At 34.0% G+C, this 25,638-nt stretch overlaps 1 protein-coding gene across 49 annotated transcripts in view; it reads left to right on the plus strand.

Annotated features, from left to right (window-relative positions):
* RIMS1 (regulating synaptic membrane exocytosis 1) overlaps nucleotides 1-25,638 on the plus strand; it is a 389,052-nt gene that overhangs the window by 308,525 nt on the left and 54,889 nt on the right. For 43 of the 49 annotated variants that reach the window (XM_084889208.1, XM_084889221.1, XM_084889224.1 and 40 more), the window contains 2 exons: nucleotides 10,921-11,033; nucleotides 17,794-17,960. The exons of the other annotated variants lie outside the window; for them this stretch is intronic. In XM_084889208.1, coding sequence (XP_084745334.1) covers nucleotides 10,921-11,033; nucleotides 17,794-17,960 — 280 coding nt within the window. The remainder of the gene's footprint in view (nucleotides 1-10,920; nucleotides 11,034-17,793; nucleotides 17,961-25,638) is intronic. 49 annotated transcript variants of the gene reach the window in all.

Here is a 25,638-nt window from a genome sequence, read left to right on the forward strand (position 1 = left end):
GCTTTTGATGAATTGTAGCTAAGCTGGTAGGACAACCAGTGGTCCCAGTTTGTGGAGGACTCAGACATTTCCCCCGAGATGCAAGACTTTTCAGTGCTAAAACCAGAATACTTCTGGGCAAACTGGGACAGTTAGTTGCCAGTATGTAATTTTCCAGCACATACATATTTGTAATTTTACAAATTCCAGCATATACATATTTGTAATACAAAGCACAGGAAGAGAGGTGTAAATATACTATTAACATTTTCATTGGTAAATAGAATTTAATGAGCACTTTATGTCAGTGACTCTACGGTTATATATTTATCTTGCAATAGTTTTAACAACCTTAGACATAAGCATTAATGTCCTCATTTTCTACCCAAGAAAGCTAAAGTTTAGAAAAATGAAAAATGTGACTCTTTATCAGTCATAAATGTGGTAAGTGGTAGAACAGGGAAGTAGCCTCTGGCCTCACTCCAGAGACCTTGTTCTCAACCACTTTGCTCTAACAGGTTCTTCAACATTCAAACAGCATTCATTCGTATCTACTGTGCCTGCAATACCACATACTTATAACACTAGGCGCACAACTGTGAGGAAGGCGTCATCTCCTGTTTTATTAGGAAGAGGGTCCGAGGGGTGAAGTGGAATGCCAGAATAACAAAGCCGCTTTGAGGCAGAACCAGGTTCTGCCTACACAGCCCAGGTCCTGTCAAATGTCCATGTTGCTGTGACATCCACCACTCACAACACCAGTATCTGGGAGGGGCCCACGTAGGGGTCCTACTGCCCCCGAGGACCTGACTTTTCACCAGGCAGCTAAATCTTCCAATACCTGGCTTGCCCTCCAACTACCGTGCAACTTGAGAAAACAAAGCCAGTGTATTTAAATAAGCACAACAGATTCTTGGGGTTGATAAGTTAACTGAGGTACTGTAAATGTTCATATTACAGTTTATCTCTTGCCTGCCACTTTTATGTTAAAATTAAAAGTGGAAAGAGCATATCATTTTAGGCTTCACAAACTGCTTTGTAGGCATATTTTAAATTATTCATTCTAAAAGTAAGCCAATTTTTCCATCTCTGCTACATTTCTTGGACAGTTTTAAAGAGCTCATGAATGTAGTTTGGGGGCATCGAAATAATGCTATAAGAAGATCAAAACAGAACCAGAAATTAAATGACTTCAGGTGAGAAAAAAATGTTATTATTATAATAAGTATCTAATTTATATGCCTTTAGATATAAGTGCATTATTTTTGGATTTTGGAAGCAATTTTGAATTATAACAAAACATCATACAACTTTTTCCTACAAATATGAATTTCCTTTATCATGAAAACTATGTTCTTCATACAGAGAATAAAAGGTAATTAGACATCAAGTGATTAAATGATTTGAACAGGAACAAAAAGTTAATAGCATTTTTTGCTTTTTGTTTTTCTGTTTCAGTAATAAAATTTCTTTATTGTAACAAGGTAATAGGGGTATTTAAGAACTGTCTCTAGTCAAGTATATTTTAAAGTGCAGATTTTTATTTAAAATGCTCAAATAAATTACCTATAATTCCTTAAATATTGGCAAGAACAGTTTGAATGCTAAGTCATACAAAATATAATTGCTGTGGAACTATTAGCATTAATATTATTTAGTTGAAGTGCATATAAAATTATTTAATAATTTTTTGTTGCATTAGTTATTGTATAGGTGGTATTTGCATAACTATTTTAATAGCATACCCTATTTGTGAAACATACTATAAGGACAAATAGGTTACTTGATTTTTGCTAATAATGAATAACTTGTGTGTTCTTAGGAACCAGCATTATTTTAACTACCATTAAGTAGTAAAGGTTTTCAATTTTATTTACATCTTTATTATATGCATACTTAGTAAATATTAGATCAGGTAATTTATATCCTATTATTGTATGTGAAGATTTTAAAGGTTCAAATTTCTTAATTTCCCAGGGCAGTGCTTTTCCTGATCACTTCTTATGAATATTTATGAATGTTTACTCATAAATATTTAGAGCTCCATTACTAAAAATATCTGATTTATCCTTTTTTTTCCTCCCCACAAACTGAAATTGTATATAGTTGTCATTTTGGCCTTCTCTTTAAATTTTAGAGATATAGAAGATGAAGCAGCCCATATAAAACAATTTAAAACCCTTGTTTATTTACCCTATTTTTTGTCCTGCTGATTCAAGTGTGGTTATTTATAATAGTATTACAGGCTTTTAACACTTCAAGATTTTTAACACATATTAACCAAAATTCAATTTGCAAGAAATGCCCCATCAAAAAGTACAAAAATTCCCTTTCCTCCTGAATTTGTAGAGGGAAGTGTTGATGAGAATAGAAGGCAAGCAGATGTCTAGCCATGGTAGGCATTTTGATTTTTTTTCTTTATGGATATACTAGAGGTCTGGTGCATGAAATTCGTGTACTCAGGGGGAGTCACTCATCCCGACCTGTGCCCTCTAGCAGTCTGGGAGCCCTCAGGGGATGTCCTACTGCTGCGGAGGAGGGAGAGGCATTCACCAGTCATGAGCCCAACTTCTGGCTGAGCAGCGCTCCCCCTGTGGGAGCACAATGACCACCAGAGGGCAGCACCTGCATTGAGTGTCTGCCCCCTGGTTGTCAGTGCATGTCATAGCGATCAATCATCCAACCGTCCAGTACATTTGCATATTAGTCTTTTATTATATAGGATAGGGGTGTCGAACTCAATCAGAGAAGGGGCCAAAATCTAAATCCAGCCTAAATCGCGGGCCGAATGGTTTACTGAACAGTCATAAACTGACAAATGTCATAAACTGACAGCGGAGTGCAGTGATGACAGTGCAGTGCGGGCCACATTGCAAGGCCTGGCCAGCCGGATTTGGCCCGCGGGCCTTGTGTTTGACACATGTGATATAGGATATGCCTCCTGACTATTGTAATTTATTTTATAGACTTTAAAATATATGAACGTTTCCACTGAAAAACAATATGAGAGAGACCATCAAAAATTGATGTTCAATTTAGCATTTGTGCCACATCAAACCTTTCAAGATTTTGTTAACACCAGTGTAATTAGAATAATGAATAATTATGGATAAGTAGATAGAGATCTCTAGGATAAACAACAAGATGCGCAGGGAGTGATTTTGTTATTTCCCAGAGAATTCTTCATTGCATGGGCTGCTTTTCTGGAAGATCATGTTAGCTGCACCTCTGGAGGAATCAGAATTAAAAACCAAAATGCATTTTAAAGAACTATTTACCCCTGTGTAACACAAAAGGACCAGGTAAAATGACAGATCCTTTCATCAGGAGCCTGGTTTTCTTATCTGTCAAATATCTGAGTAATATTTTCCGTGTTACCCTGGGACTTGGCAGTTTTGACAATGAAAGTGATGTCTGTGGTGGGAAATCCTGAGTTTTATTTTTGACAGTCCAGTGAAAATCAGCTGCTAAAACAAGAAATAGTCTTGTGGTTTGGGCTACAGTGAGGTTTGAGAAATTATGTATACAGTTTACCTATTTCACCTATGTCAGCATTCCAATTCAATCATCTACCAAAACACAGGTTATTTTCTTTAGAAGCGCATAAGACAACATGGTATTTTTAATTGATGTGTATTATTGTTGTGTTTTATGTTTCTCATGCTAGGTAGATGTTATCTTTGTTTTATTGTTCATATTATTATAGTAAAGTCTTTTACATTCAAAGAATCATACATGGGCACAAGGGAAACAATTTGACATATTTCTACCCTTGCAAATTGAAATCATCTTATTCCAGGAAAATGACCCAAAACTAAGGCATTACATGTAGTTAAAATATTTTAAAATATTCAATCTTTATTTACATATATTGTATATGTGTAGTAGGCATATACCTATTATATCAAAGTTGTTTATTTCCCTTCTGTGACTCTAAAAATAAAAATATACATGCAAAGAATATGTTATATTTTAATTGGAAAATAAACAACAGAACATAATATAAAATACAAGTAATCATTTTTTCTCTCTTAATATATATAGTCTTGGTATTTGGCAAATTTAAAAATGCTGGATATTAGGAACAGAGTAAAGAGAGCATTGTAGTTTTCTATTTTTTGAAAATGTGAAAAAAAAATTTTTAAAAATCACTTTACCAATACCAGTACACTCTGAACTAATATTAGAATCATAGATTAAAACAGCAGGAGGTTACTCTAAGAAATCTCTTCAGCTTATAAATAAAAACTCCATAGTGGAGAGATATATCAACAATTGACCAAGGCAGCATTGATGAATGATGATGAGTCTATGCTGAATCTCTGCTTAGTTATTCCCAGTCTTGGGTTGTTACCACTTTGCCCCATTGCTTCCAGGTGTATGAAGAATATCCATCTTAACAATGTATATTCCTCTAAAATCTAGAAAACACTGAGTACAGACTAGTATTACCTTTTGAATTTTCAAGTATCAAACTATCTTTCTATCCAGGCATTGTATTTTTCATACTGGTTAAAGACTCAGTAATTTGTATTACCATCTATTACTTTTTATCTTGATGTTTTCATATTATACTGGGGGCCTGATGCATGAAATCTGTGCAAGAGTAGGCCTTCCTTCCCCAGCCTGCCGGCACTGGCTTCTCTCTGGCATCTGGGACCGGGGCTTCCCTCCGGCCGCCTGCAGGCACCCCGGACCCGGCTTCCCTCACAGCCCGGCTTTGTCCGGAAGGCCATCTGGAAGGACATTGGTCTAATTTGCACATTATGATTTTATTATTATAGATTGTTCCTTATATTTGAGTTTCCACTATCAATGATTTATTTTTAATAAAATGCTTCAGAGAGGGATTTTTTTCAATGCGGTAAATAACTAAGGCATTGGAGGTGTTTCATTCATTTAATTCGTTCTACCTTACAATTTCCAGATATGTGGTTATGTATCGTTGCTCTTTCTGAGTCATGCATTGGAACCAAGATGGGGCTCCACTACCACCGAGCTCTTGTTGTGTTGCTATGCAACAAGAAAGCAGAGGCATTCATTTTTCTATTCCTACAGTATGATAGCATATTGTAGTTAACTGGACAATCTTAATTATTCTGTCCAGATGTTATCATGTATCACTTTTGACACATGTACTAGCTAACCTTGTTATAAAATAAAATACTCAAATATTTTACCTTAATATATTTAATATTTATACACTTTTATTTTACATACATATTTCACCTAAAATACTTGAAAGTATTGGAAAGTTTAACAATATATATCATATGGATAATTCTTTTGCCTAGAGACACAAACATTTGAAATTTTAAATTCATGTTAATTTCTAAGTACATAGAGAATTGTGAAATATTTAAGAAATTTGAAGATCAAAAAACCTAATTTTATATAATTGTAAATTTATGAATGATATTTAAATAAGTGAATGTTTAAATTTTAAGTTATAATGATTGGAAATTACCTATATCTATAATAATAATTACATTTTAAAGCAAATTACAAATGACTGGTAAGTCAAAAGAGTTTCCCAGAAAATAACATTCTCTTTGGAGGAGGTAATTCTATAGAAAATTTTCTACGATGGGTTAGGGAAGATTTACTAATGATCCTTAAGTTTTGGTTTTTTTTCGTTCTTTAAGTCACAGGATTCTTTAATAATCTTATGAATGAAATAGATACAAAAAATTCTTATAGGCATAAACAACACTTGTAAATGATCTCTGATTGTTCATAGATTCATCAAAGATCAACCATAATAATAGATGGGGAATTTATTGCAAAGCATGTGACATGAAAGAATTATTTTAATCTATTTTTATTTGTAACAATATCTAATACTTTTATTAGAAATTTATAATAGATTACAGACTTCTAAAATTTTATTAACTTTTCTCATCTGCATATGTTAATCAAAAGTTGTTCTTGTTGAATTAGATGAAGAAACAAAATAACTTCCTAAGTATGGTTTTAATATAACTCCTAAAATAAGTTCCAATTTATACTTTCTTAATTGTAATTGTGAGTTTATTCTTGGCATATGTAGATTTATCTGATATAAATGCCAGAGTTTCAAATAAAAATTTATATAGAGTAAAAGTGATTTAAAGAAAATGAGTTATGTCGAACAAATATTGTGTAGGTAAATTAATATCTGCTTTCAAAAAGCACAATTTATTCAATATTAGTCACATCATTCAGCATGTATATAGAAGGTATTGTGAAAAATTCCAACTTACAGAACACTCTTAAAATAAATAATTATACCTCATAGGTTAAGAGAGAGAGATAAATTGTTTATGCTTCTGTTGTGATTACAGCTGAAATAGTTTTTAGCACAGAATACATCCTTATCTTTTGACTGTATTATGTATGCAAGCTATATTTTCATTAAAAGGGTAAATAGAGACATAGAAGCATGAACAGACTGTTGAACCTCAAAGGGAAGCCAGGGGAATGTGGGTGGGAAGAGATCAACCAATGAACTTGTATGCATATATGCATAACTCATGGGCTCAGAATGGGATGGTAGAGGTCTGGGGGGAAGGTGCAGGGTCTGGGTTGGAAGAGATTAATGTGGGGGAAAAGGAGGACCTATGTAATACTTTCAACAATAAAGATTAAATAAATAAATAAATAGGTAGATGAAATTACATAATATTATAATTATATCTATAGTAGAAAATAAGGGTTTTTAACTAATATTAGTTTTGAAACTTTTTTTTTTAAATTCCTTAATTTTTGTATCTCTTTTGTAAAGAAATAGCAATAGGTATTTTAGTGATTTTGTTAGTTTAAAATGTGGCCAACATTCAGAATGTCCCTAAAATGTAAATATAATGTAAGGATTTGTGGGAGAATTGGAAAATATTTTATTCTATATTTCAATTTTTCTACTGACATTAAATTGTTAAAATAATATAAAATTTTAGAATGATAATCAGTAATCATTCTTTTTTGCAGTAAGATACTTGAGCATTCAGGGCTGTGATTAATCTTACTTATAGTGAGATACTTGGCAGGTTATCATATTTGAAGAATTCAATTCACTTTTAATCATCATGAAATGTTAATATTTTCTGTATAAATCGTGGAATCAGTTCCAAATTTCTGATAAATATTCTGTTTATACATTTGTCTTACTACTTAGATTGACATACCAATGATCTAGAAAAAAGGGCAATTTTATTCCACAATATTCAGTTTAAACAAAATACAAAATAAGTAATGAGGATAGCATAATAACTGTGTTTTGCTGGAGTGGAGAGTCAAAGGAGGTTTACTCATGATTTTGTGTCAATATTAACTTGGAGATTTTCTTTCTTTGTCAGATTAAAAGATATCAACTTTCATTCTTTAGGAATAAAGTTTCTCTACATACAAGGGTGGGCAAAGTTGTGAGTACATGGAACACAGAGTGTATTCTTGTAATATATATATATATATATATATATATATATATATATATATATACACACACACACACACACACACACACACACACACACATATATGGCTAACTGACCATCTGACTGTCAGGCCGGCCAATAGGTATGACCCACACTGACACCCAGGGGGCAGATGCTCAACGCAGGAACTGCTGAGCTGCAGTGACTTGGCAGCAGCAGTTCTCAGATGACACATCCAGACCCAGATTGGAGGCAGCCCAATTCCGGGTGCTTCACCCGAGAAACACCCTCTCACAATTCAGGACCCCTCGGGGGATATCAGAGAGCCAGTTTTGGCCTGATCCCCACGGGCCAGACAGAGAGACCCCACCTGCTGGAGGGACCCTGCTCATTGCACAGACAACCTTGGAGCCCTGGCGTTGCCTCAGGTGCAGCAGGCTGGAGAGGGACCACGGGAGGTTGGCTCCAGGGCGTGTCCAGCCTGTCTTGCCCAGTCTCGCCCCACAGGCCACCTTCTAATTAATTTCCTTTCAATGTGAATGAATTTGTGCACTGGGGCACTAGTTTATTAAATATTGTTTATGTATTGGTATTACGACTGTAAATCTATTTTTGCCCACCTCTGTATATATCATTTTGAAAAATAAAAGCGAAGTGATTTAAAACCATTTTAAGATTTAGTTAGGCTACCACCCCTATTATTTAGGGTTGTTGTTTTTTATTTTATCTATCTAACCTCACCTGAGGATATGTTTATTGATTTTATTGTTTTTCTATTTTTTAAACTTTTGTTGAAATTATTACATAAGTTTTGCAAAATAAAGATTTAAATGTAGCCATGTCATAAGCTATGTAATCCTGTTTAGAGAGATGGGATATTGTCCCAGCAAGGTTAACTTATCAGAACTGCTTCAAGACAGTAGCTCTTGGGAAATAAATTTTTCAGTGTCCAGTTATCATCATCCCTAAGGATTACATTGTACTAAAAATGAAAGTTACAAACCTATGGGCTAATCAATGTCAGATCATTCTTAAAATTAATATCATTTGGTGAGAAAATTAAGCTAATATTTTCATCTTTTTATCTCAAGTAGAGATTACTTTGAAATGTTTTAAGCTTTAATTTTAAAGTACAACTGATTATTACAGTGCATTTGACTCTTCAAAGCTCAAAGACCCACACCATAAGCAGAAGGCAGAGAACAGATATTTATATATTTTCATGCGTTGTATATGACTTTCTATAAATAGAACAGGTTTTTCAATAACTTGTTTCAGTTCCTTATTACTCTGTTAACATTTTGCTTTATAATATTCATTGTCTACTTATATGTTACCAAGTAATTAATACATTTGTGAACTGCTTTTCTCAAGATCTCCTTGAACCATCCTTTAATCACTAGTAGTTATCATTTTCTGCCTCTCAAGTCAACATTTTCAAAGTAAGCATGTATCATTGCTTTAATCATATAATGTGATGTTAGGGATCAATTTTTTTTTAAAATCTAATTTACTGAATTTAAACAAAGCTAAGCATAACTGGTGCTGAAAGTATGATTTAAACATTTTACCACAGATTTCAAACTGCATATTTATCTCTTAGACTATTAGTCTATATTTGAACACACAATAAAAACTACATGTTTACTTGATTTTTTAAGATGGGAATCAGTTTCTCTTATCAAAGATGGTGGGCCTTGTGTCAGAGACAGCGGGATCACTGCATGAGCACTGCTGCTATAAGGATGATTCCGTTTACGGCAGCGGGGCAGGCTGAGAAGCACGAGAAGTTGTAGGTTTATAAGAATGAGTCTGTATTGCAGAAGCCAGTGGCCACATAGTCATCAGACAACACAGTCTTTCACAGCAATTCTATATAGGCAGCCATACACTGGCTGGTAAATGCATCTTTCCTACAAAGCAGCATTAATCTCTGTGCCCACAGCTATTACCTGAGCAGCCACACTGCCTCACATTGTAGCGGTACATAAGCTCTCTGGCTCAGTAGCTTCTCCTGTCTGCCCAGCCCAGCACACTAGCTGATCTCTGTAGCCTCACATAGTAACCACCTCTGAGCTTCACTGGCCCAGCACACAGGGTGGTTAACATAGTAGCTATCTCTGAGCTCAGGTATAGCACTACCAGCTCTCAGCTCCCTTTCTCCAGCTTCATCTTCTTCACACACTCTCCCTGCTAGTTAGCCAGTAAGCTGTGTATTACTCCTTAGACAAAGAATAGTGACATCAATCACTTTGGTTATAGAAAGGCACAGGATGCCATGAGATGCTGTGGCCTTGGACAATCCATTGTATTGACAACAAGGCCTCTGTGCTTTAATTAGCCTTGACTATCAGGTGCCTCTGGTGTGGTTCCCACACCATGTTTAATCATTGAAATGGAAAATTTGACAGCAGGTATCTGTATAAACTTGCAAGAGATCTCATACAACACAGGTATGTTTTAGAAGCTTACACCTCACATCCCTGTACCCTTAGCTCTAACTCCTTTATGTGTAAAATTTAAAAATTAAAGTCAGAGTCTTGAAACTTAGCCTCTTATGATTAATTCTAACTTTACATATTTTATTGAAGGCTATAATTTTTCCTATCTAAACAGTCACACCTGGTACTTAAGAGATTAATAAAGGCTTAAATGAAATATATATATGTCTTTACATGTTATAAAATGCAGAGCTAAATTTTTAAAAATATATATTTTATTGATTTTTCACAGAGGGGAAGAGAGAGGGATAGAGAGTCAGAAACATTGATGAGAATGAATGTTGCCTCTTGCACATCCCCTACTAGGGATGTGCCCGCAACCAAGGTACGTGCCCTTGACCAGAATCCAACCTGGGACCTTTTAGTCCGCAGGCCGATGCTCAATCCACTGAGCCAAACCGGTTTCGGCAGAGCTAAAATTTTTATATTACAAAGTTTATATATTTCATACATAGCCATAAGAAATAGAAAACTAAACTTTCAGTTCATTTTTAAGACTGGCGAATATTCATGAAAAGCTATTGCTATAAATTAACGATTTAATAAGAAAGCCTTATAAAAAACAGATTATTATAATTAAAAGTTTTTAGGTGACTCTTAACTGAGGATGTCAAATGGGTGTGTGCATACATGTAAGCATGTGCATATATGTGTGATGTGTTCAGTATGCATACTTGTTTTCCCTATATATGTACATACAACAACCAGTTGATTAAGTTTAGAACATATTTTCACAATTAGATTTGTTTCACATAATCAGTGGAATTGAAAATATTTCAGAACAGATGAAGAAACAGGGTATTTTGTTATTAATATTTTTGTTCCCCATTCTGTGTGAGCAGAGTCATGTTCATCTTTAGATTAACAGTTGCTAGCATAAATATTCTGCATATTTTAATTTGCTAATGTATTATTTCTAAGCTTCATTTAACTGAAGTCATAGCGAAAGCATTAAGATCTTAAAAGCCATTCAGTTTCTAAAAGGCGCTTCACATGTTTTAATAGGCTTCCATTGTGTGTTTTTGCAGCAAGCTTAGTAGTGGAGGAGCGAACAAGACAGATGAAAATGAAAGTGCATCGATTTAAGCAGACAACAGGGTCTGGTTCTAGTCAAGAACTTGATCGCGAGCAATATTCCAAGGTAAAACTAGTAGTACCCAACCAATAGCCTCCTTTTCATAAATGTACAGTGTGTGTATCAGATAGGACTAGCAAGCACCGAGATATATGAGAGAAGTGATTTCAATGCTAGTCTTGTATCATAACCCCCTTTTCTATATTTCCATGAGATATAACTTTATTTACTTGGATTTAATGGGTGTGTGTCTTTTTTCTAAAAAGAAAATGTAAACACTTGATATTAAAGTCACACAACAGTGTGGTAATTATGTAGGGGGCGGAGGAAGAAAAGAGTAAAGGGCGGAACTAGGTGTATATGGGGTAGGTTTAGTTGGCCTCCTATTTCTGTGTTCATTCGAAAATCTTATTATCTGATTCATTCGAAAATCTTATTTTTAGAATACTACAAAAATGGCAGGAACCATTACAGGAAAACCCATGTTATAATTTGATATCAAGAAGCCCTTTTGGAAATAATGACCTCTTAGAAATTGAAAGTTAAATAAAACTATACCAAATAAATATTGTTAGCTTGAAATGTGAACCTAGAAAAATCTACTTAAATTTCTTAAGATATAGTTAGCATACCATAATACATTACTTTCAGGTGTGCAACAAAGTAATTCAACTTTTAAATATCTAACAATGTGATCACAACAGTCAGTCTAGTATCCGTATGACATCATACAGTTATCAGGATATTATTGACTATATTCCCCCAAAATATGTATATTACCCTTATTATCATTACAGCATTATTTACAATAGCCAATATGGAAGCACACCAGGTGTCCATTGATAGATGAAAAAGAAGATTGAATATTGCTTAATTATAAAAAAGGATGAAATTTTGTCACTAGCAACAACATGGATGAACCTAGAGGGTTTTGTGCTACTGAAATAAGTTGGACATGGAAGGCAGAATACCATATGGTTTCACTCATATGTGCAAAGAAAACAAATGAACAAACATAACAGAAACAAAGCCATAGATGTAGAGAATAAACCGATGGTTGCCAGGGAGAAAGGGATTGGGAGGAAGGGTGAAAAATACATACCGATACTTATTTTTAAATAATGGAGGCTGTTCATTATATAGCCAGGTATTCAGAAACTAATACAAAAAAAAAAAGTGTTTACCAAATATGATTGGTCACCAGACTTCCATAGAGTCCTGCATATCAGATGCAGTATCATTTTACATTTTAGGTTAGCTGCAAAAAAACTTTATGGTCATCATGACTCAGTGTGGCCCGATTTGATAGGACTTTTAAACAACAAAGAAAAATTAGTAAAGCAAAACAAATTAGGAACAAAAATACCTAATTTGTTCCATAGCGTTGCTGATTCCAGCTCCACGTATCTTCTCTGTGGTTTATTATCATTCACTCAGCTTACTCGTCTGTCTGCTATATGGATATCATAATCATTTTTGTTTTCTTTTGCTACAAATACAGGAAGAGTTAGGAGGCAGGGTGATTTAGGCTTTCTTCCTCCTCCATCAGATGCAGTTATTTGGAAAAGTTTCACCGATTTCTTAGCATTATGTCCAAAGATGAGGTCAAATACAACAGCCGAGGAGATAGGGCCAGAATAGGAGGCAAAAAAAGAATAGAGAATCAGGGTAAAATATTAAAAGCTTTTCTGAGTCATTCTGGATTAGGACTCTAATATTAATGAATTGATTTAAAAAAATCTACAAAGTGAATTGTGCTACAAGTCCCAATGGTCAAATATAATACTTATACTTGTAATAAATCAAAAGTAGGTTTTTCTTGCTTGGGAAAGTCTAACTTCTATGGCCTTAAAAATACTTCAGAATAATTTTCTTTTTTTCTCAATGTCTCCCCATTCACAATACAGACTAGGCAAAGGGCCTGAACTAGGTGTATATGGGGTAGGTTTAGTTGGCCTCCTATTTCTGTGTAGTCAGTATAATGGCACAGCCTGTGGTAAGCACTAGGAGGCCCCTGAATTATTTTTTATTACAACTCTTTTATTTTTTTTAAACAAATTTATGAAAAGTGAGGTTCAGAAGAAAGGAGGCAATACTAAAATTCGTGCAGCCTTTCTGCAGAGTGGTGAGCCCGGGAGCTCCGGATTGGAACTTAGCTACCACCTTTTTTGCTTTTGCACCACTGAAATGGGCACGGCACTCTAGTTTGATTCAGAGGCTCTTCTCCAGTTTTTCACTTGCAGACAATTTAATAATTTTCCTGCCTCTTTTACACAGGCATTCTTTTTCTTCCTCATTTGAATATTTAAAAACACACATTACTTTTTATTTTATTTTTTTAAATATATATTTTATTGATTTTTTTACAGAGAGGAAGGGAGAGGCATAGAGAGCTAGAAACATCAATTAGAGAGAAACATCGACCAGCTGCCTCCTGCACACCCCCTACTGGGGATGTGCCTGCAACCAATGTACATGCCCTTGACCGGAATCGAACCTGGAACCTTTCAGTCCACAGACCAACGCTCTGTCCACTGAGCAAAACTGGTTTTGGCCACACATTACTTTTTAATATATTAATGTTGCTCTTATTGACTTCATAAACTGATGCTACACTATTACATAAATGAGTATAACTTACATCAATAAATGTGAGATCAAAGATATGATATCTTTTAAAAAGTTGTAAATGATTAGTAGTCTTTTATTTTATATGCCAAGTAAAAGGTAAATACTCTTCACAATTCTAATATTCATATTGTAGCCTAATGCTTATAATAAATAATTTTTAGTTTCCAGTTACCTCAAATCTCTCACATGTAATTTTTTATTTTATATTCATTTACCCAACCTCTTTATAATGTACTCTACAAAAAAATATGTTTATTTATTTATATAGATAAGCCCAGCTGTGTGCTCAGTGGTTAAGCATCGACCTATGAATAAGGAGGTCACAGTTCAATTCCCAGTCAGGGCATATGCCCAAATTGTGGGCTCCATGCTCAGTATGAGGTGGGAAGGAGGCAACCGATTAATGATTCTCTCTCATCATCGAGGTTTCCATCTCTCTCTCTCCCTCTCTATTTCTCACTGAAATCAATAAAAATTTTAAAAAGAGCTAGCTTTGTTATAAATTTAATAAACATTTAATTTTGAACTGTATCCCTTTATTCTTTTTTTTAGCATCCTAAACTATTTGACATTTTGGATGAAGCAATACACCTTAGTTGAAACTCAGTCAAATTAGAAATTACTTCATCATTCTCAAAATATTTATAACTAAGCAACCAGTAGAACTAAATGTTTTCAGGGTCAAGCATTACCAGAAAACTATTCCTTCGATGTTACAAACCTGGCCCTTCCTTTAAAAGGCTGACTAACCCTGTCATCTATCCTGCATAAGGAATTATCACTAACTTTGCTTTTGGAAAACACACACACACACACACACACACACACACACACACACACTACTTTGGTATCCCTGAAATGTGACCCCCATGCTGTTTTCATTGAGGTTATACAGAGTTGTATGCCTCAGTGATACAGTGAAATTCATATTTGAGGGGTGAATTTGTATTTAGGAACTCACAATTTAAAAATAGTGCCTATGTAAACCAGTAACAGCAACTAAGATTAATGTGATGAGCATTGTAAGTAGCTGCTGAACATTTATTATTATTCACTTACAAAAATAGCAGTCCTATAATTAGAGCCTCTCCTACATCAAGGACTTATTTGCTTGCTGTATGGTCAGCATACATTCTTCCTGAGGATGGTATGTTTCTCTAAATATATATTTTCTTTTTCTTTCTTTTTTAAATATATTTTTTATTGATTTTATACAGAGAGGAAGGGAGAGAGATAGAGTTAGAAACATCGATGAGAGTGAGTCATTGATCAGCTGCCTCTTGCACACCCCCTACTGGGGATATGCCTGCAACCAAGGTACATGCCCTAGACCAGAATCGAACCCGGGAACCTTCAGTCCCCAAGCCGACGCTCTATCCATTGAGCCAAACCGGTCCCGGCTCTAAATATATATTTTCATTAAAATATTTAATTTTATATAGGAAATTTCATAAGTTATGCTTAATAAAAAGGCAAAACTATGATTTAAACTTTTAATAAGACTTGAGCTGAAACTGGTTTGGCTCAGCGGTAGAGCGTCGGTCTGCAGAATGAAAGGTCCCAGGTTCGATTCCGGTCAAGGGCATGTACGCTGGTTGCGGGCACATCCCCGGTAGGGGGTGTGCAGGAGGCAGCTGGTTGATATTTCTCTCACATCGACGTTTCTAGCTCTCTATCTCTCTCCCTTCCTCTCTGTAAAGAATCAATAAAATATAAAAAAAAGAAAAAAAAAAGACTTGAAAATAAATAGAGTAGTAAAAAAGTAAAAAACAAACAAACAAACAAAAAAACACACAACTGTGACCTCATTTCAGAATGATAGATCTTTCCTTCCCGAGTATAGGAAATTTTAGTACGTTCTACAGTCCCTTACTTTTATCTCGTTGCTGGAATATCAAACATTATATACAAAAAGGTTAAGGCAGAGATGGCATACAGAAAAGGAGACATTCCTTAGATGGTGCCATGTACACTCATATATCCTTATGCCATCATCTGTACTACTTACTATTGACATTTACTACTTACTGTTGACACTTGTCAGGTCAGGGGAGCATTTGTTAGGGGTGTCAACACCATGCTAGAAAATCTGCTGCTGCTGGGTGGATGTTTATGGTATTAGAGCCCAGTTCTTGGACTCTGTCACAGGCAAGCTATTATTTCAATATATTTGGGAACATTATAATAATTGCATAATATATCTACTTAGCAAAATAATATGAGTTTGATTTATACTCCAGTAACATTACTAAATCCAGGTTCTACTATGTGAGCATATTGAGGTTTTACCACATCTACTCTGTAAATAAAAACCAGTTCTGACTGAGAGGAATCACGTCTGTCAGGAACACGCTATCATGATCACAGGATTTAGTGATAAAACTTAACACATTACTTTGCATGCATTATCTTACATCATATCACTTTCAGAACATACATGAACTTGTATAAATAGCTCAGTTCTGGACATAATATGTATATTAATTTTCTTTTGGTTCATGCATACAGTCACACAATTCTTTGGAATTATAACTTATGGATATTCTATAAATTTGGAATTGTTTTCATGTCCATTACACATGAGAAATGAAAAATTAAAACTAACATTTAAATGTCTTAAGCCTGAACCACTCTCTCATGGTAAATCATGTTAAGTAAACATGATTCCTGTCTCTAGGATTTAAAAAAATATATTCTATTTTACCTCTTTTTGTATATTCAAGACCAGGTTTTAGCATCAGTTTATGTTATATACTTTAGCAAGACAATTGTTAAAACAATTTTTTAGAAATCTAATGTTTTGATTATTTTAGATTCATTAAAAATTATCTAATATGGAGAATTAAAGGGTGGATGATTTTTTTCTACAGGCTTAACAAACATTTCACACCTTTACACATAAATCTAAATTTCAATAGCTTTATAAGAAACTTAAATACTCAATGTTTAGTCATGTGTTTATTTTACCTGTGTGTTCTTTTATATAAGTTTTTTTCTGATCTTCCAATACCTAACATAAGAGAATAACTTATATATTAGGTATTGTCAACTTATATATAATCATATAAACATGCAAGATTTATAATTAAAACATTAAAATAATATGCAACATTATACACTGTGTGATCAGTTACAATGAGACAGGGACATAGAGGAGTAGATTAACTGTTTTATAATAGCTTTACATGTTTTAACCTTTTTCTTAATGCTTCTAAAATCTTAGGTAATGAATACCAAAGACAAATTTATACTTTTAAATATAAACTAGAGTGCATGTTGAAATCTTAATAGGAATCCCTTTTTTAATTTTTGCAAAAGTTGATAGTTTACATCAGAAAATGCCTAAGTAAGCTGTAATAGAAAGTTTAAAAGCAAAGTCCACTTTTTGCTGCCATTGCTTTACTCCTCTTGGGCACAGCCCCTAAATTGTAATGTCAGTCATTTTTGTGAAGAGATACACTTTCTGAAGAAATTTGAAAGAGCACAATGTTATAGAAAAGGGAGATGTTTAGGTACATTGAATAGTTTTGGAAAGAATCAGGAAGTACAGACAGAGAGGGAAGCAGTCTATACCATGGATACAGTAGGAGGTGAATAAAATAGCCCTAGCTGGTTTGGCTCAGTGGATAGAGCGTCAGCTTATGGATTGAAAGGTCCCAGGTTTGATTCCAGCCAAGGGCACATACCTGGGTTATGGGCTCCATCCCCAGTAGGGGGCATGCAGGAGGCAGCTGATCAATGATTCTCATCATTGATGTTTCTACCTCTTTCTCTCTCTCCCTTCCTCTCTGAAATTAATAAAGAAATACATTTTTAAAAGAAAGTGAATAAAATAGGCAGTTATGAAAACTAATGCAAGAAAAAAGAAACTGATATACTAGAAAAACACAATACCATTTTGAGGTTTAAAGTATGTACAAACAATTCAATGAGTTTTCCACCCAAGCATTTCGTTTTTGTGTTTAATTTATAATTCAGTCTCCAGGAACATTCCTTACCACTCAAGGGATGTAGGCGTTTTCCATTGGAAGTCATATATTATGTTAATTTTTGGATTGCTTTAGATGCCACACCTACTTTTACAAAGGTGCACATTTGTTTGGTGTTGGCTAAATAGTCATTATCCTCACCGTGTATGTCTCTGTTTCTCACGAATTGATGATGGAGCTCACACTTTCTTGTTTTTAATCTTTAGTATAGCATACATAAAGATCAGTACAGAAGCTGTGATAACGTCTCTGCCAAATCATCAGATAGTGATGTCAGTGACGTGTCCGCCATTTCCAGAACCAGCAGTGCCTCGCGCCTCAGCAGCACAAGCTTTATGTCAGAGCAGTCTGAGCGCCCCAGGGGTAGAATCAGGTGAGTCGGCAATACTGTTTCTATAAACTGGGTCTTTGCCCGTGGTATGAAAATGCAACCAGCTTGCTGAATATTCTTACTGAAATACAGTCTGGGTCAAGTAACAGAAACTCTGACATTTCATTAAAGTAATGGACTGAAGTGGGTTGAACATTTATTAAAACTATTGAGTTGTATCACCAGTAGAAAGTTTGGTACTATCTACTATAAGATACAGGTGATAAATATAGTCATCTTCTTAAAGATAGCTCAGTCACATGGGCAGGAATTTCCTTCTGGTTTGATAAGTCCACAGAGATCTTTTAGGCCAGCATCAGAAAGTTTTTCCATAAAGAGACAGGTAGTATAATATATCAGACTACATAGGACACTGTCTGTCACATCTGCTCAACAACGTCATTATACTGTAGTGTGAACACTAGGTTCCAAAATATTTATTTACAAAAATAAATTAATTAATTAAAACAAAGGAGAAAGCCAGCTGCATTTTCCCCAGGGACTGTAGTTTGCGGTTGGTTGCCTTTCAGGGCGGGATTGGATACGATAACAAAATTCACATTCTAGTTTTCATTATGAGCTGTAAGAAATTTACATTTTGTTTACATCACCAAGAGTGCTCTGTGTCCTTACAAGGCCAAGTACCCTGCTGGAAGGGAAAAGAGCCCGGGATTCCAGTGTCACCTTCATTTAGTAAAGCAGACTCATTATGGACAACCCATATTTTATATTTGTTCTTAACTAATTTACAGAAAGACAAGTTTTACTGAAAGTATTTGGGGTTTAATGAAAAGCGCAAGAAATAGAAATGTTCAAAACAAAAGTAATTGCATTCCTAATACTCTGAAAGTCTGATATTATCACACATTTTCATGATGTGCAATGAGATGGATCCTAAAACATTCCCTCCTTCTGAATTTCCCTGCACTGAGCTCATCTTTTTGAAAAAAGTAATAGTAATTATCTACTATTAGTTAACAAAATCAAACTCTGCTCATCTACATGAGCAATTTCAACTGATAAAAATATTAATAGAACATGGTTGATCTTTACCTCTGATGTTTTAAATGTCTGGTCCTAACAGGATAAGGTCTCTAAAAAAAAAAAAAAAAATTAGAAGAGCTAAAGAATGTAGCCATATTGAGTTGCTTAGGATCAAGGGTGAAAATTATTCTAATAGATTCTTTTTTTTATTGAAATAGCTATGTTATTATATTTCAAAACCTATTCAGTTTAGCTAGAATATCAATAAATAGGTCTTAAACAGGACTTTCCCACTTTTATTCACTGAAAACAATTTACTAAAATAATTATAAAACAATACATCTTGAGGTAATTTTTCTTTTTGTTCACAATAGAGTCAAATACCTTGAATCTTATGCTATAAAGTATTACTTGTTCATAGAATTCATATTACTAACCCATTGAAAGAATAATCTGTGGCACCATTGTCATTTTCTTTAAATTTCAAGAGAAAAGGATTCCTCAAATGTTTATCTTTGGGAAAAATTTTTGCTTATGTGATTTTTGAGGTAAAAATTATTACAGAAGAGAAAAACATTAGGCAGCTCAACAACCATTGACTATATTTTATACAAGGGAGATCAGAAAAAACAGTGTTATCACATTGGAGCCAATGTTACTTTCTGGGAAAATGCCATTTAACAAATCAACACTAATTACAATTACACCATATGCAAAAGTTAGAGGAGTATATGCTTCCTTGATCCATATAACTTTTCTTATTTAGAGAAGTTGGTGGAGAGAGGAGTAGACCTAAAAAATCATACATTCCAGTGTCACCTTCATTTAGTAAAGCATACTCATTATGGACAACCCATATTTTATATTTGTTCTTAACTAGTTTACAGAAAGACAAGTGTCACTGAAAGTATTTTGGGTTTAATGAAAAGCGCAAGAAATAGAAATGTTCAAAACAAAAGTAATTGCATTCCTAATACACTTATCATAAAACATCAGAGGTAAAGATCAACCACGTTCTATTAATATTTATATCAGTTGAAATTGCTCATGTAGATGAGCAGAGTTCGATTTTGTTAATTTTAGTGAAAAATTCATTTCTGAGGGCATTTCAATGTTTTAATTTCCCGTTTTGTCCTGTATACTGTAGAACACAGATGAGCTGAGAATTGTTTTTATGTAAGTGGATTATGTAAGTTAGGCAATAAAGCTAATGGCTATACAGGTTTCCACTTAATTTAACAAGATATTTTTCTTGTTACTTGTCAGTGATTTTCCATATGTTGTCCATATTTGATTTCCTAGAATACTTAGGATGAACAGAGAAGAAGGAATGAAATATGAAAAGAGGTAGATCTTTCTCCTGAAATCAGAATTGAGTTATCTTTTCACATACATTCTTCTCCTTAAAATGTCTTCATGGGCATACCCATGTGTATACACACACACACACACACACACACACACACACACACACACACAAATACGTACAGGGTGATTTTTGCATCCACCATCAATCCTGTGGATAAAAATCTGAGAGGGCTTGGGATGAAAAGGAAAACAAAACAGAACAAAACAAAGTGACATCACTGAAAAAATGCTGTCTCACTGAGCTGCAATGAGGGTTGCAGGCCCTGTTCTCATAGCTAACGTTATGAGGAATGCCGGTTCTCAGTATATCACTGCTTCTCAGTATTTCTTTTTGTCATTTCAGTTGAGTGTCTGAATTCTCTATGTTTACTTTTATATCTATTCATGGTTAAAAGATGAACAAGTCTGATCAATTATGATAGAATATATTTATATATCATAGTAAGTAGTAGGAAACTTTTGAGTTCCTATAATATGTATGGACTTCATTATTTGTCAAGACTACATTAAAGCAACAAATCTAAGCCACATACTCAAGGAGATTATAACCTATTTAAGAAGTTAAAATGTATTTTTTATTTCTGGCTCCCTGCATGTCTTGGTGCTCACATCATCCTGTGACACAAGAAAGGTTTTATTGTACATTGCCTTGAGTGAATTTTACTCTGGACATCAGTAAGAAGATTTAGAATACATTATAGAATTTACCAAGGACAATGTTCAATAACCTAAAAGTCAACCAAATGCACTGTATTCTCATAAAGGACTACATATGACATGATTTTATTTGTATTAAATAAAACCATAATATGTAGGTAGTGAAAATACCATATATGGTTTTGATTTCCGCTATCCAAGTATGTTATGAACTGAGAAAGTGTTGAGATAAGCACATCTGAAATGAGTAGTGTACAATCCCCTGTATAACCTATATTATATTTTCCAAGCACTGCTTACTGCACTTTCTTATTAATGAATCATAGTACACATTATTGTTTTTAAGGTTTATCTTTGTTTATTCTTATACCAAAGTTATTCCATTTCTGAATACCTTTTTCATAAGAACATTTATATAATATTCTTGAGTGCAGTTTCAGAAAATTTGTTTTAAATAATCATCATCCTTCTTCCTAAAACATATGAGACTATGAAGTTAGCTTCAAAAGGCCAGTTTGGGTACAAATAAAATTGAACACTTATAAGATGTGTGTAGATTGGGAAATATAAATATGTTTGGATGATCAATCTCTAACATATCATTTTTAAAGAATATTAGGCCCTCACCTCCCAGAGTTTTGTGTCCATTGGTTATGCTTATATGCATGCACACAAGTCTTTGGGTTGATCTCTTATCTCCCCCACCTCTCCCTAACCTTCCCACGGTAATTTGACATTCTGTTTGATGCTTCACTGTGGGAGTAGGGTTGGGAGGGGGCAATGATAAGATATGTACACATATAATACCTTAATAAAAAAATGAAAAAAATATTAGGGATTCTTGGGTCATATCCTAAATCTTTTGTGTTTGAAATGATTATGCGACAGATATCCACTTAAGGATACTACTAATTACACCATAGATTCTGTGTGAGTTGAAAAAGGACACTCCTTCCTCTAGTTGTATTCTAAGTAGTTCATTCCAAAGAGTCCAAAGCATATCTCATGTTTTCAAAGTTTATATAAACAAGGAAAGTATAATAGAAAAAAAATACATTGTAACGTTTGTATTGAGGTATATAACCTTTTGTAGATATAATTAATTAAGTTATTTCAAAAAATAGTCATGGACTAAAAACTATTTAAAACTTAATTGCTAGGATGGTTCTTACAATATAAACTTAACATGCTACTTCAAAATAATAAGTACCAATAAAGATTTGAGGTTCTTTTTCAGATTTCTATTGCATATACCTTATAATTTTAATTTAGTTTTGGCTAAAGTATTCCTCAAAGGATATTTTCTCATCAAACTACAAAATATGTGCAGTAAATAAGGAGATATGCCATAATTTATAATAAAAATATACATGTAATAGAATCCAGAAAGAATATGTTGAGTTTCTGAATTCTCTATGTTTACTTTCATATCTAAAGAAGATGTTTATCCAAGAACTAGCTGAACTTTCATGGTGTAGCTCTAAAAACATTTTTTTTCATCTTTATCATGCATTGATTTCTTTCTAGGCAAACTTATTTCAGATGTTTTATACAAAATCAAGTTTTCAAAGCAAGTTGTAAGCATAACCCTATAATTTCTCTCAGATGTGACACAATTTTAGTAGCTTGTCAAAACACAATTTTCACCCTGGCTGCTTTGCTCAGTGGATAGAGCATTGGCCTGGGTCCCAGGTTCAATTCCAGCCAAGGGCACATGCCTGGGTTGCAGGCTCAATCCTCAGTGGGGAACATGCAGGAGGCAGCCAATCAATGATTCTCGTCATTGATGTTTCTAACTTTCTCCCTCTCCCTTCCTCTCTGAAATCAATAAAAATATGTTTAAAAGAAAAACACAAAAAAAACTACAATTTTCCCCCAGCATTCACATTTGTAATATATGTTCTCCAGGATCTACAAGGTTGGCTTTCTATTGCTAGGTGGATATTAATAAACAAACTTGAAGAGCAAGTTTAGTGCCAATAGTTTGAGTTTTGTTATCATCCCCCTTTGAAAGAATATCTTCAAAAGCCATTATCTTTGTTTTCTACATTCTTAGTCTAAAATATATGAAAGCATTTTTAAAATATATCTATCATTAAGAGTATTACAGATGTTCCTTTTTTTTCCTCCATTGCTCCCCTCCACTCTGTTCCCACCCCTGCCCCAGCCTTCACTGCATTATTGTTTGTGTCCATGGTTATGCATATAAGCATATAAGTTATTTGGTTAATCTCTTCTTACTTTCCTTCCCCCAAAATAAAGATACTTAGGAATACACTTAACCAATAAATTAACATACTTAGAAATAAACTTAACCAACAGGTAAAAGACTTGTAAGCAGAAAACTATAGGACAATGAAAAAAATAAATAAAAAATATATGAACAAGCAAAAGAATATAACGTGTTCATGGACTGGTAGGATTAACATCATTAAAATGTCCATGCTACCCAAAGCAATCTATAGAGTCAGTGCAATCCCAATTAAATACCAACAGCATATGTTACAGAACTAGCACAAACACTCCAAAAATTTATGTGAAACCAAAAACGACCCCAAATAGCTACAGAAAGAGGAACAAAGTTGGAGGGATCACAATACCAGATAACAAGTTATACTATAATACAAAGCCACTGTAATCAAAACAGCCCGGTACTGGCACAAAAACATGCCAGTAGAACAGAATAAAGACCCCAGAAATCCACCCAAACCATTATGCTCCATTAATATTTGACATTGGAGGCAAGAGCATACAATGGAATAAAGACAGTCTCTTTAATAAATCGTGTTGGGAACATTGGACAGGTACATGCAAAAGAGTGACATTGGACCACCAATTTACACCACACACAACAATAAATTCAAAATGGATAAAAGACTTAAATGTAAGTCATAAAATCATAAAAATCCTATATGTGAAAACATTTGTAGGAAAAGTTATCTTCTATACAACTAATAATCTTGCAGTCATAAATTTACTAGAAGTTGGCATTTGATGTCAGTAGGCATCATTAGGAAGCATTTGCTGAAGGATGTATGTATTTATTTTTTTGGAGATTTAAAAACATAAGTAAAATTCTTTAATAATTTAATAATTTAAATTTAATAATTTAAATTGTGATAGAGAATAAATGCATAAGTTAACATCTTCTGGAAAATTAATCTTGATGTGGCAATATTTTTAAAATAGTACAGAAAATTTCAAATGCTACTTATTTCCCAAAAGTGTCTTCAATTCAGCAAGACATTTAAAATAATCTTTGATTAAGTGATAAAGTAAGAATTTTTCTTAGAGCTATCCACATTTAATTTTGTATGCTTGCCTGTTGTACTATGGGAAAACAAAGTCTATTGAGATCTATAAGGGTACTAAAAAGAAAGAGGAAAATAACATGAAAATTTGATGATAGGTGAGAGCATGAACCAGACTACAGTGAGAGAGAGTGGATATTGACTAAGAAAGAAAATGTATTTTAGTGATTTTTTTCCATAGCATCTTATTAATTTCAGTAGTTCAAGGTTGAGTCATCACCACTATTATTTCCTATGACTAGATTAAAGCTAAAGAGGTGGGAAGACTATGCTATGTGCTCTTTAAAAATAATACTTTTGCCCAGCTGGTATGTCTCTGTGGTTGAGTGCAGACCCATGAACCAGGAGGTCAAGCAAGGTTCAATTCCATGTCAGTGTTCATGCTGGGATTGCAGGCTTGATCCCCTGTAGGGAACAAATTAATTATACTATTTCTATTATTTTAGTGCCTAATTTAGTGTTTAAAATGTACATATATTTAGTTAAATAATAAATGTAAAATTAATGATTACCTCCACTCTCTGCTACCATCCCTCCATTTGTTATACATGTTTCTAGTGTTTTAATTATGTATTGTTTTCTTTCTCCCATTATTTGATGTTATATTTTAATAACTTAGATTGATTCATATATTCTCTAGTTCCTTTGTATGTCTTAGAAATTCATTTTGTAAGCATTCTCTGTTTTCCTGAAATATTTGAATTAGAAATGCCACTGGTGAGGGTCCATTGGGGATTAGGCAGAGGCCCCCATTTTTCTTTGTTCTTAAGAGTCTCAGCTCACATAGGGGTTTCAATTCTAACTCCGCATTGGGCCTGCTCTAAAGTTCTCATCTGCAAAACCTCCCAAGACATTCATCACCCACTTAGCAATCTGTTTTCTATTCCTTCGCCTTTCTCATGAACTTAGGTTTGTATTTCAATGTGTATTTCTTGTAATTTTCCCATCCTTTCTAGGCATTTGAGAGTGAAAGGATTTTCAGAAACATCATCTACCACACTGCTGGAAATAGTTCATAATGTGTTACTATTTTCTTGGCATCTTAAAATTTCCTCACTTAAAGGGTAATGTTTACAATGAAAATAATAGTTAAGAACATATCGTAGATATAAAAAGCAAATGTGTCCCTGGAGAATTTCTCCCAAGTTAGAGGGCAAATGCCAGGACAGGGCAAAGAGAATTGGATCTTGGACTGGCAGTAAAATGTCAGATACGTGAGAAAAAAGCAATCAGGGGCAGTGATGGAGAAGATGAAGGGAGCTCAGGACCATAAAATTGGGAAGAAAGGTGCTATAGCAGAGAAAGGGCCATTCTTGCGATGAGGAATGGAAGCTAGAGAAAGGAAAAACAATGTGATGGGT

Source organism: Pipistrellus hanaki (assembly GCF_964339955.1).
Source record: "Pipistrellus hanaki genome assembly, chromosome: 7".
NCBI classification, from domain to species: Eukaryota; Metazoa; Chordata; class Mammalia; order Chiroptera; family Vespertilionidae; genus Pipistrellus; species Pipistrellus hanaki.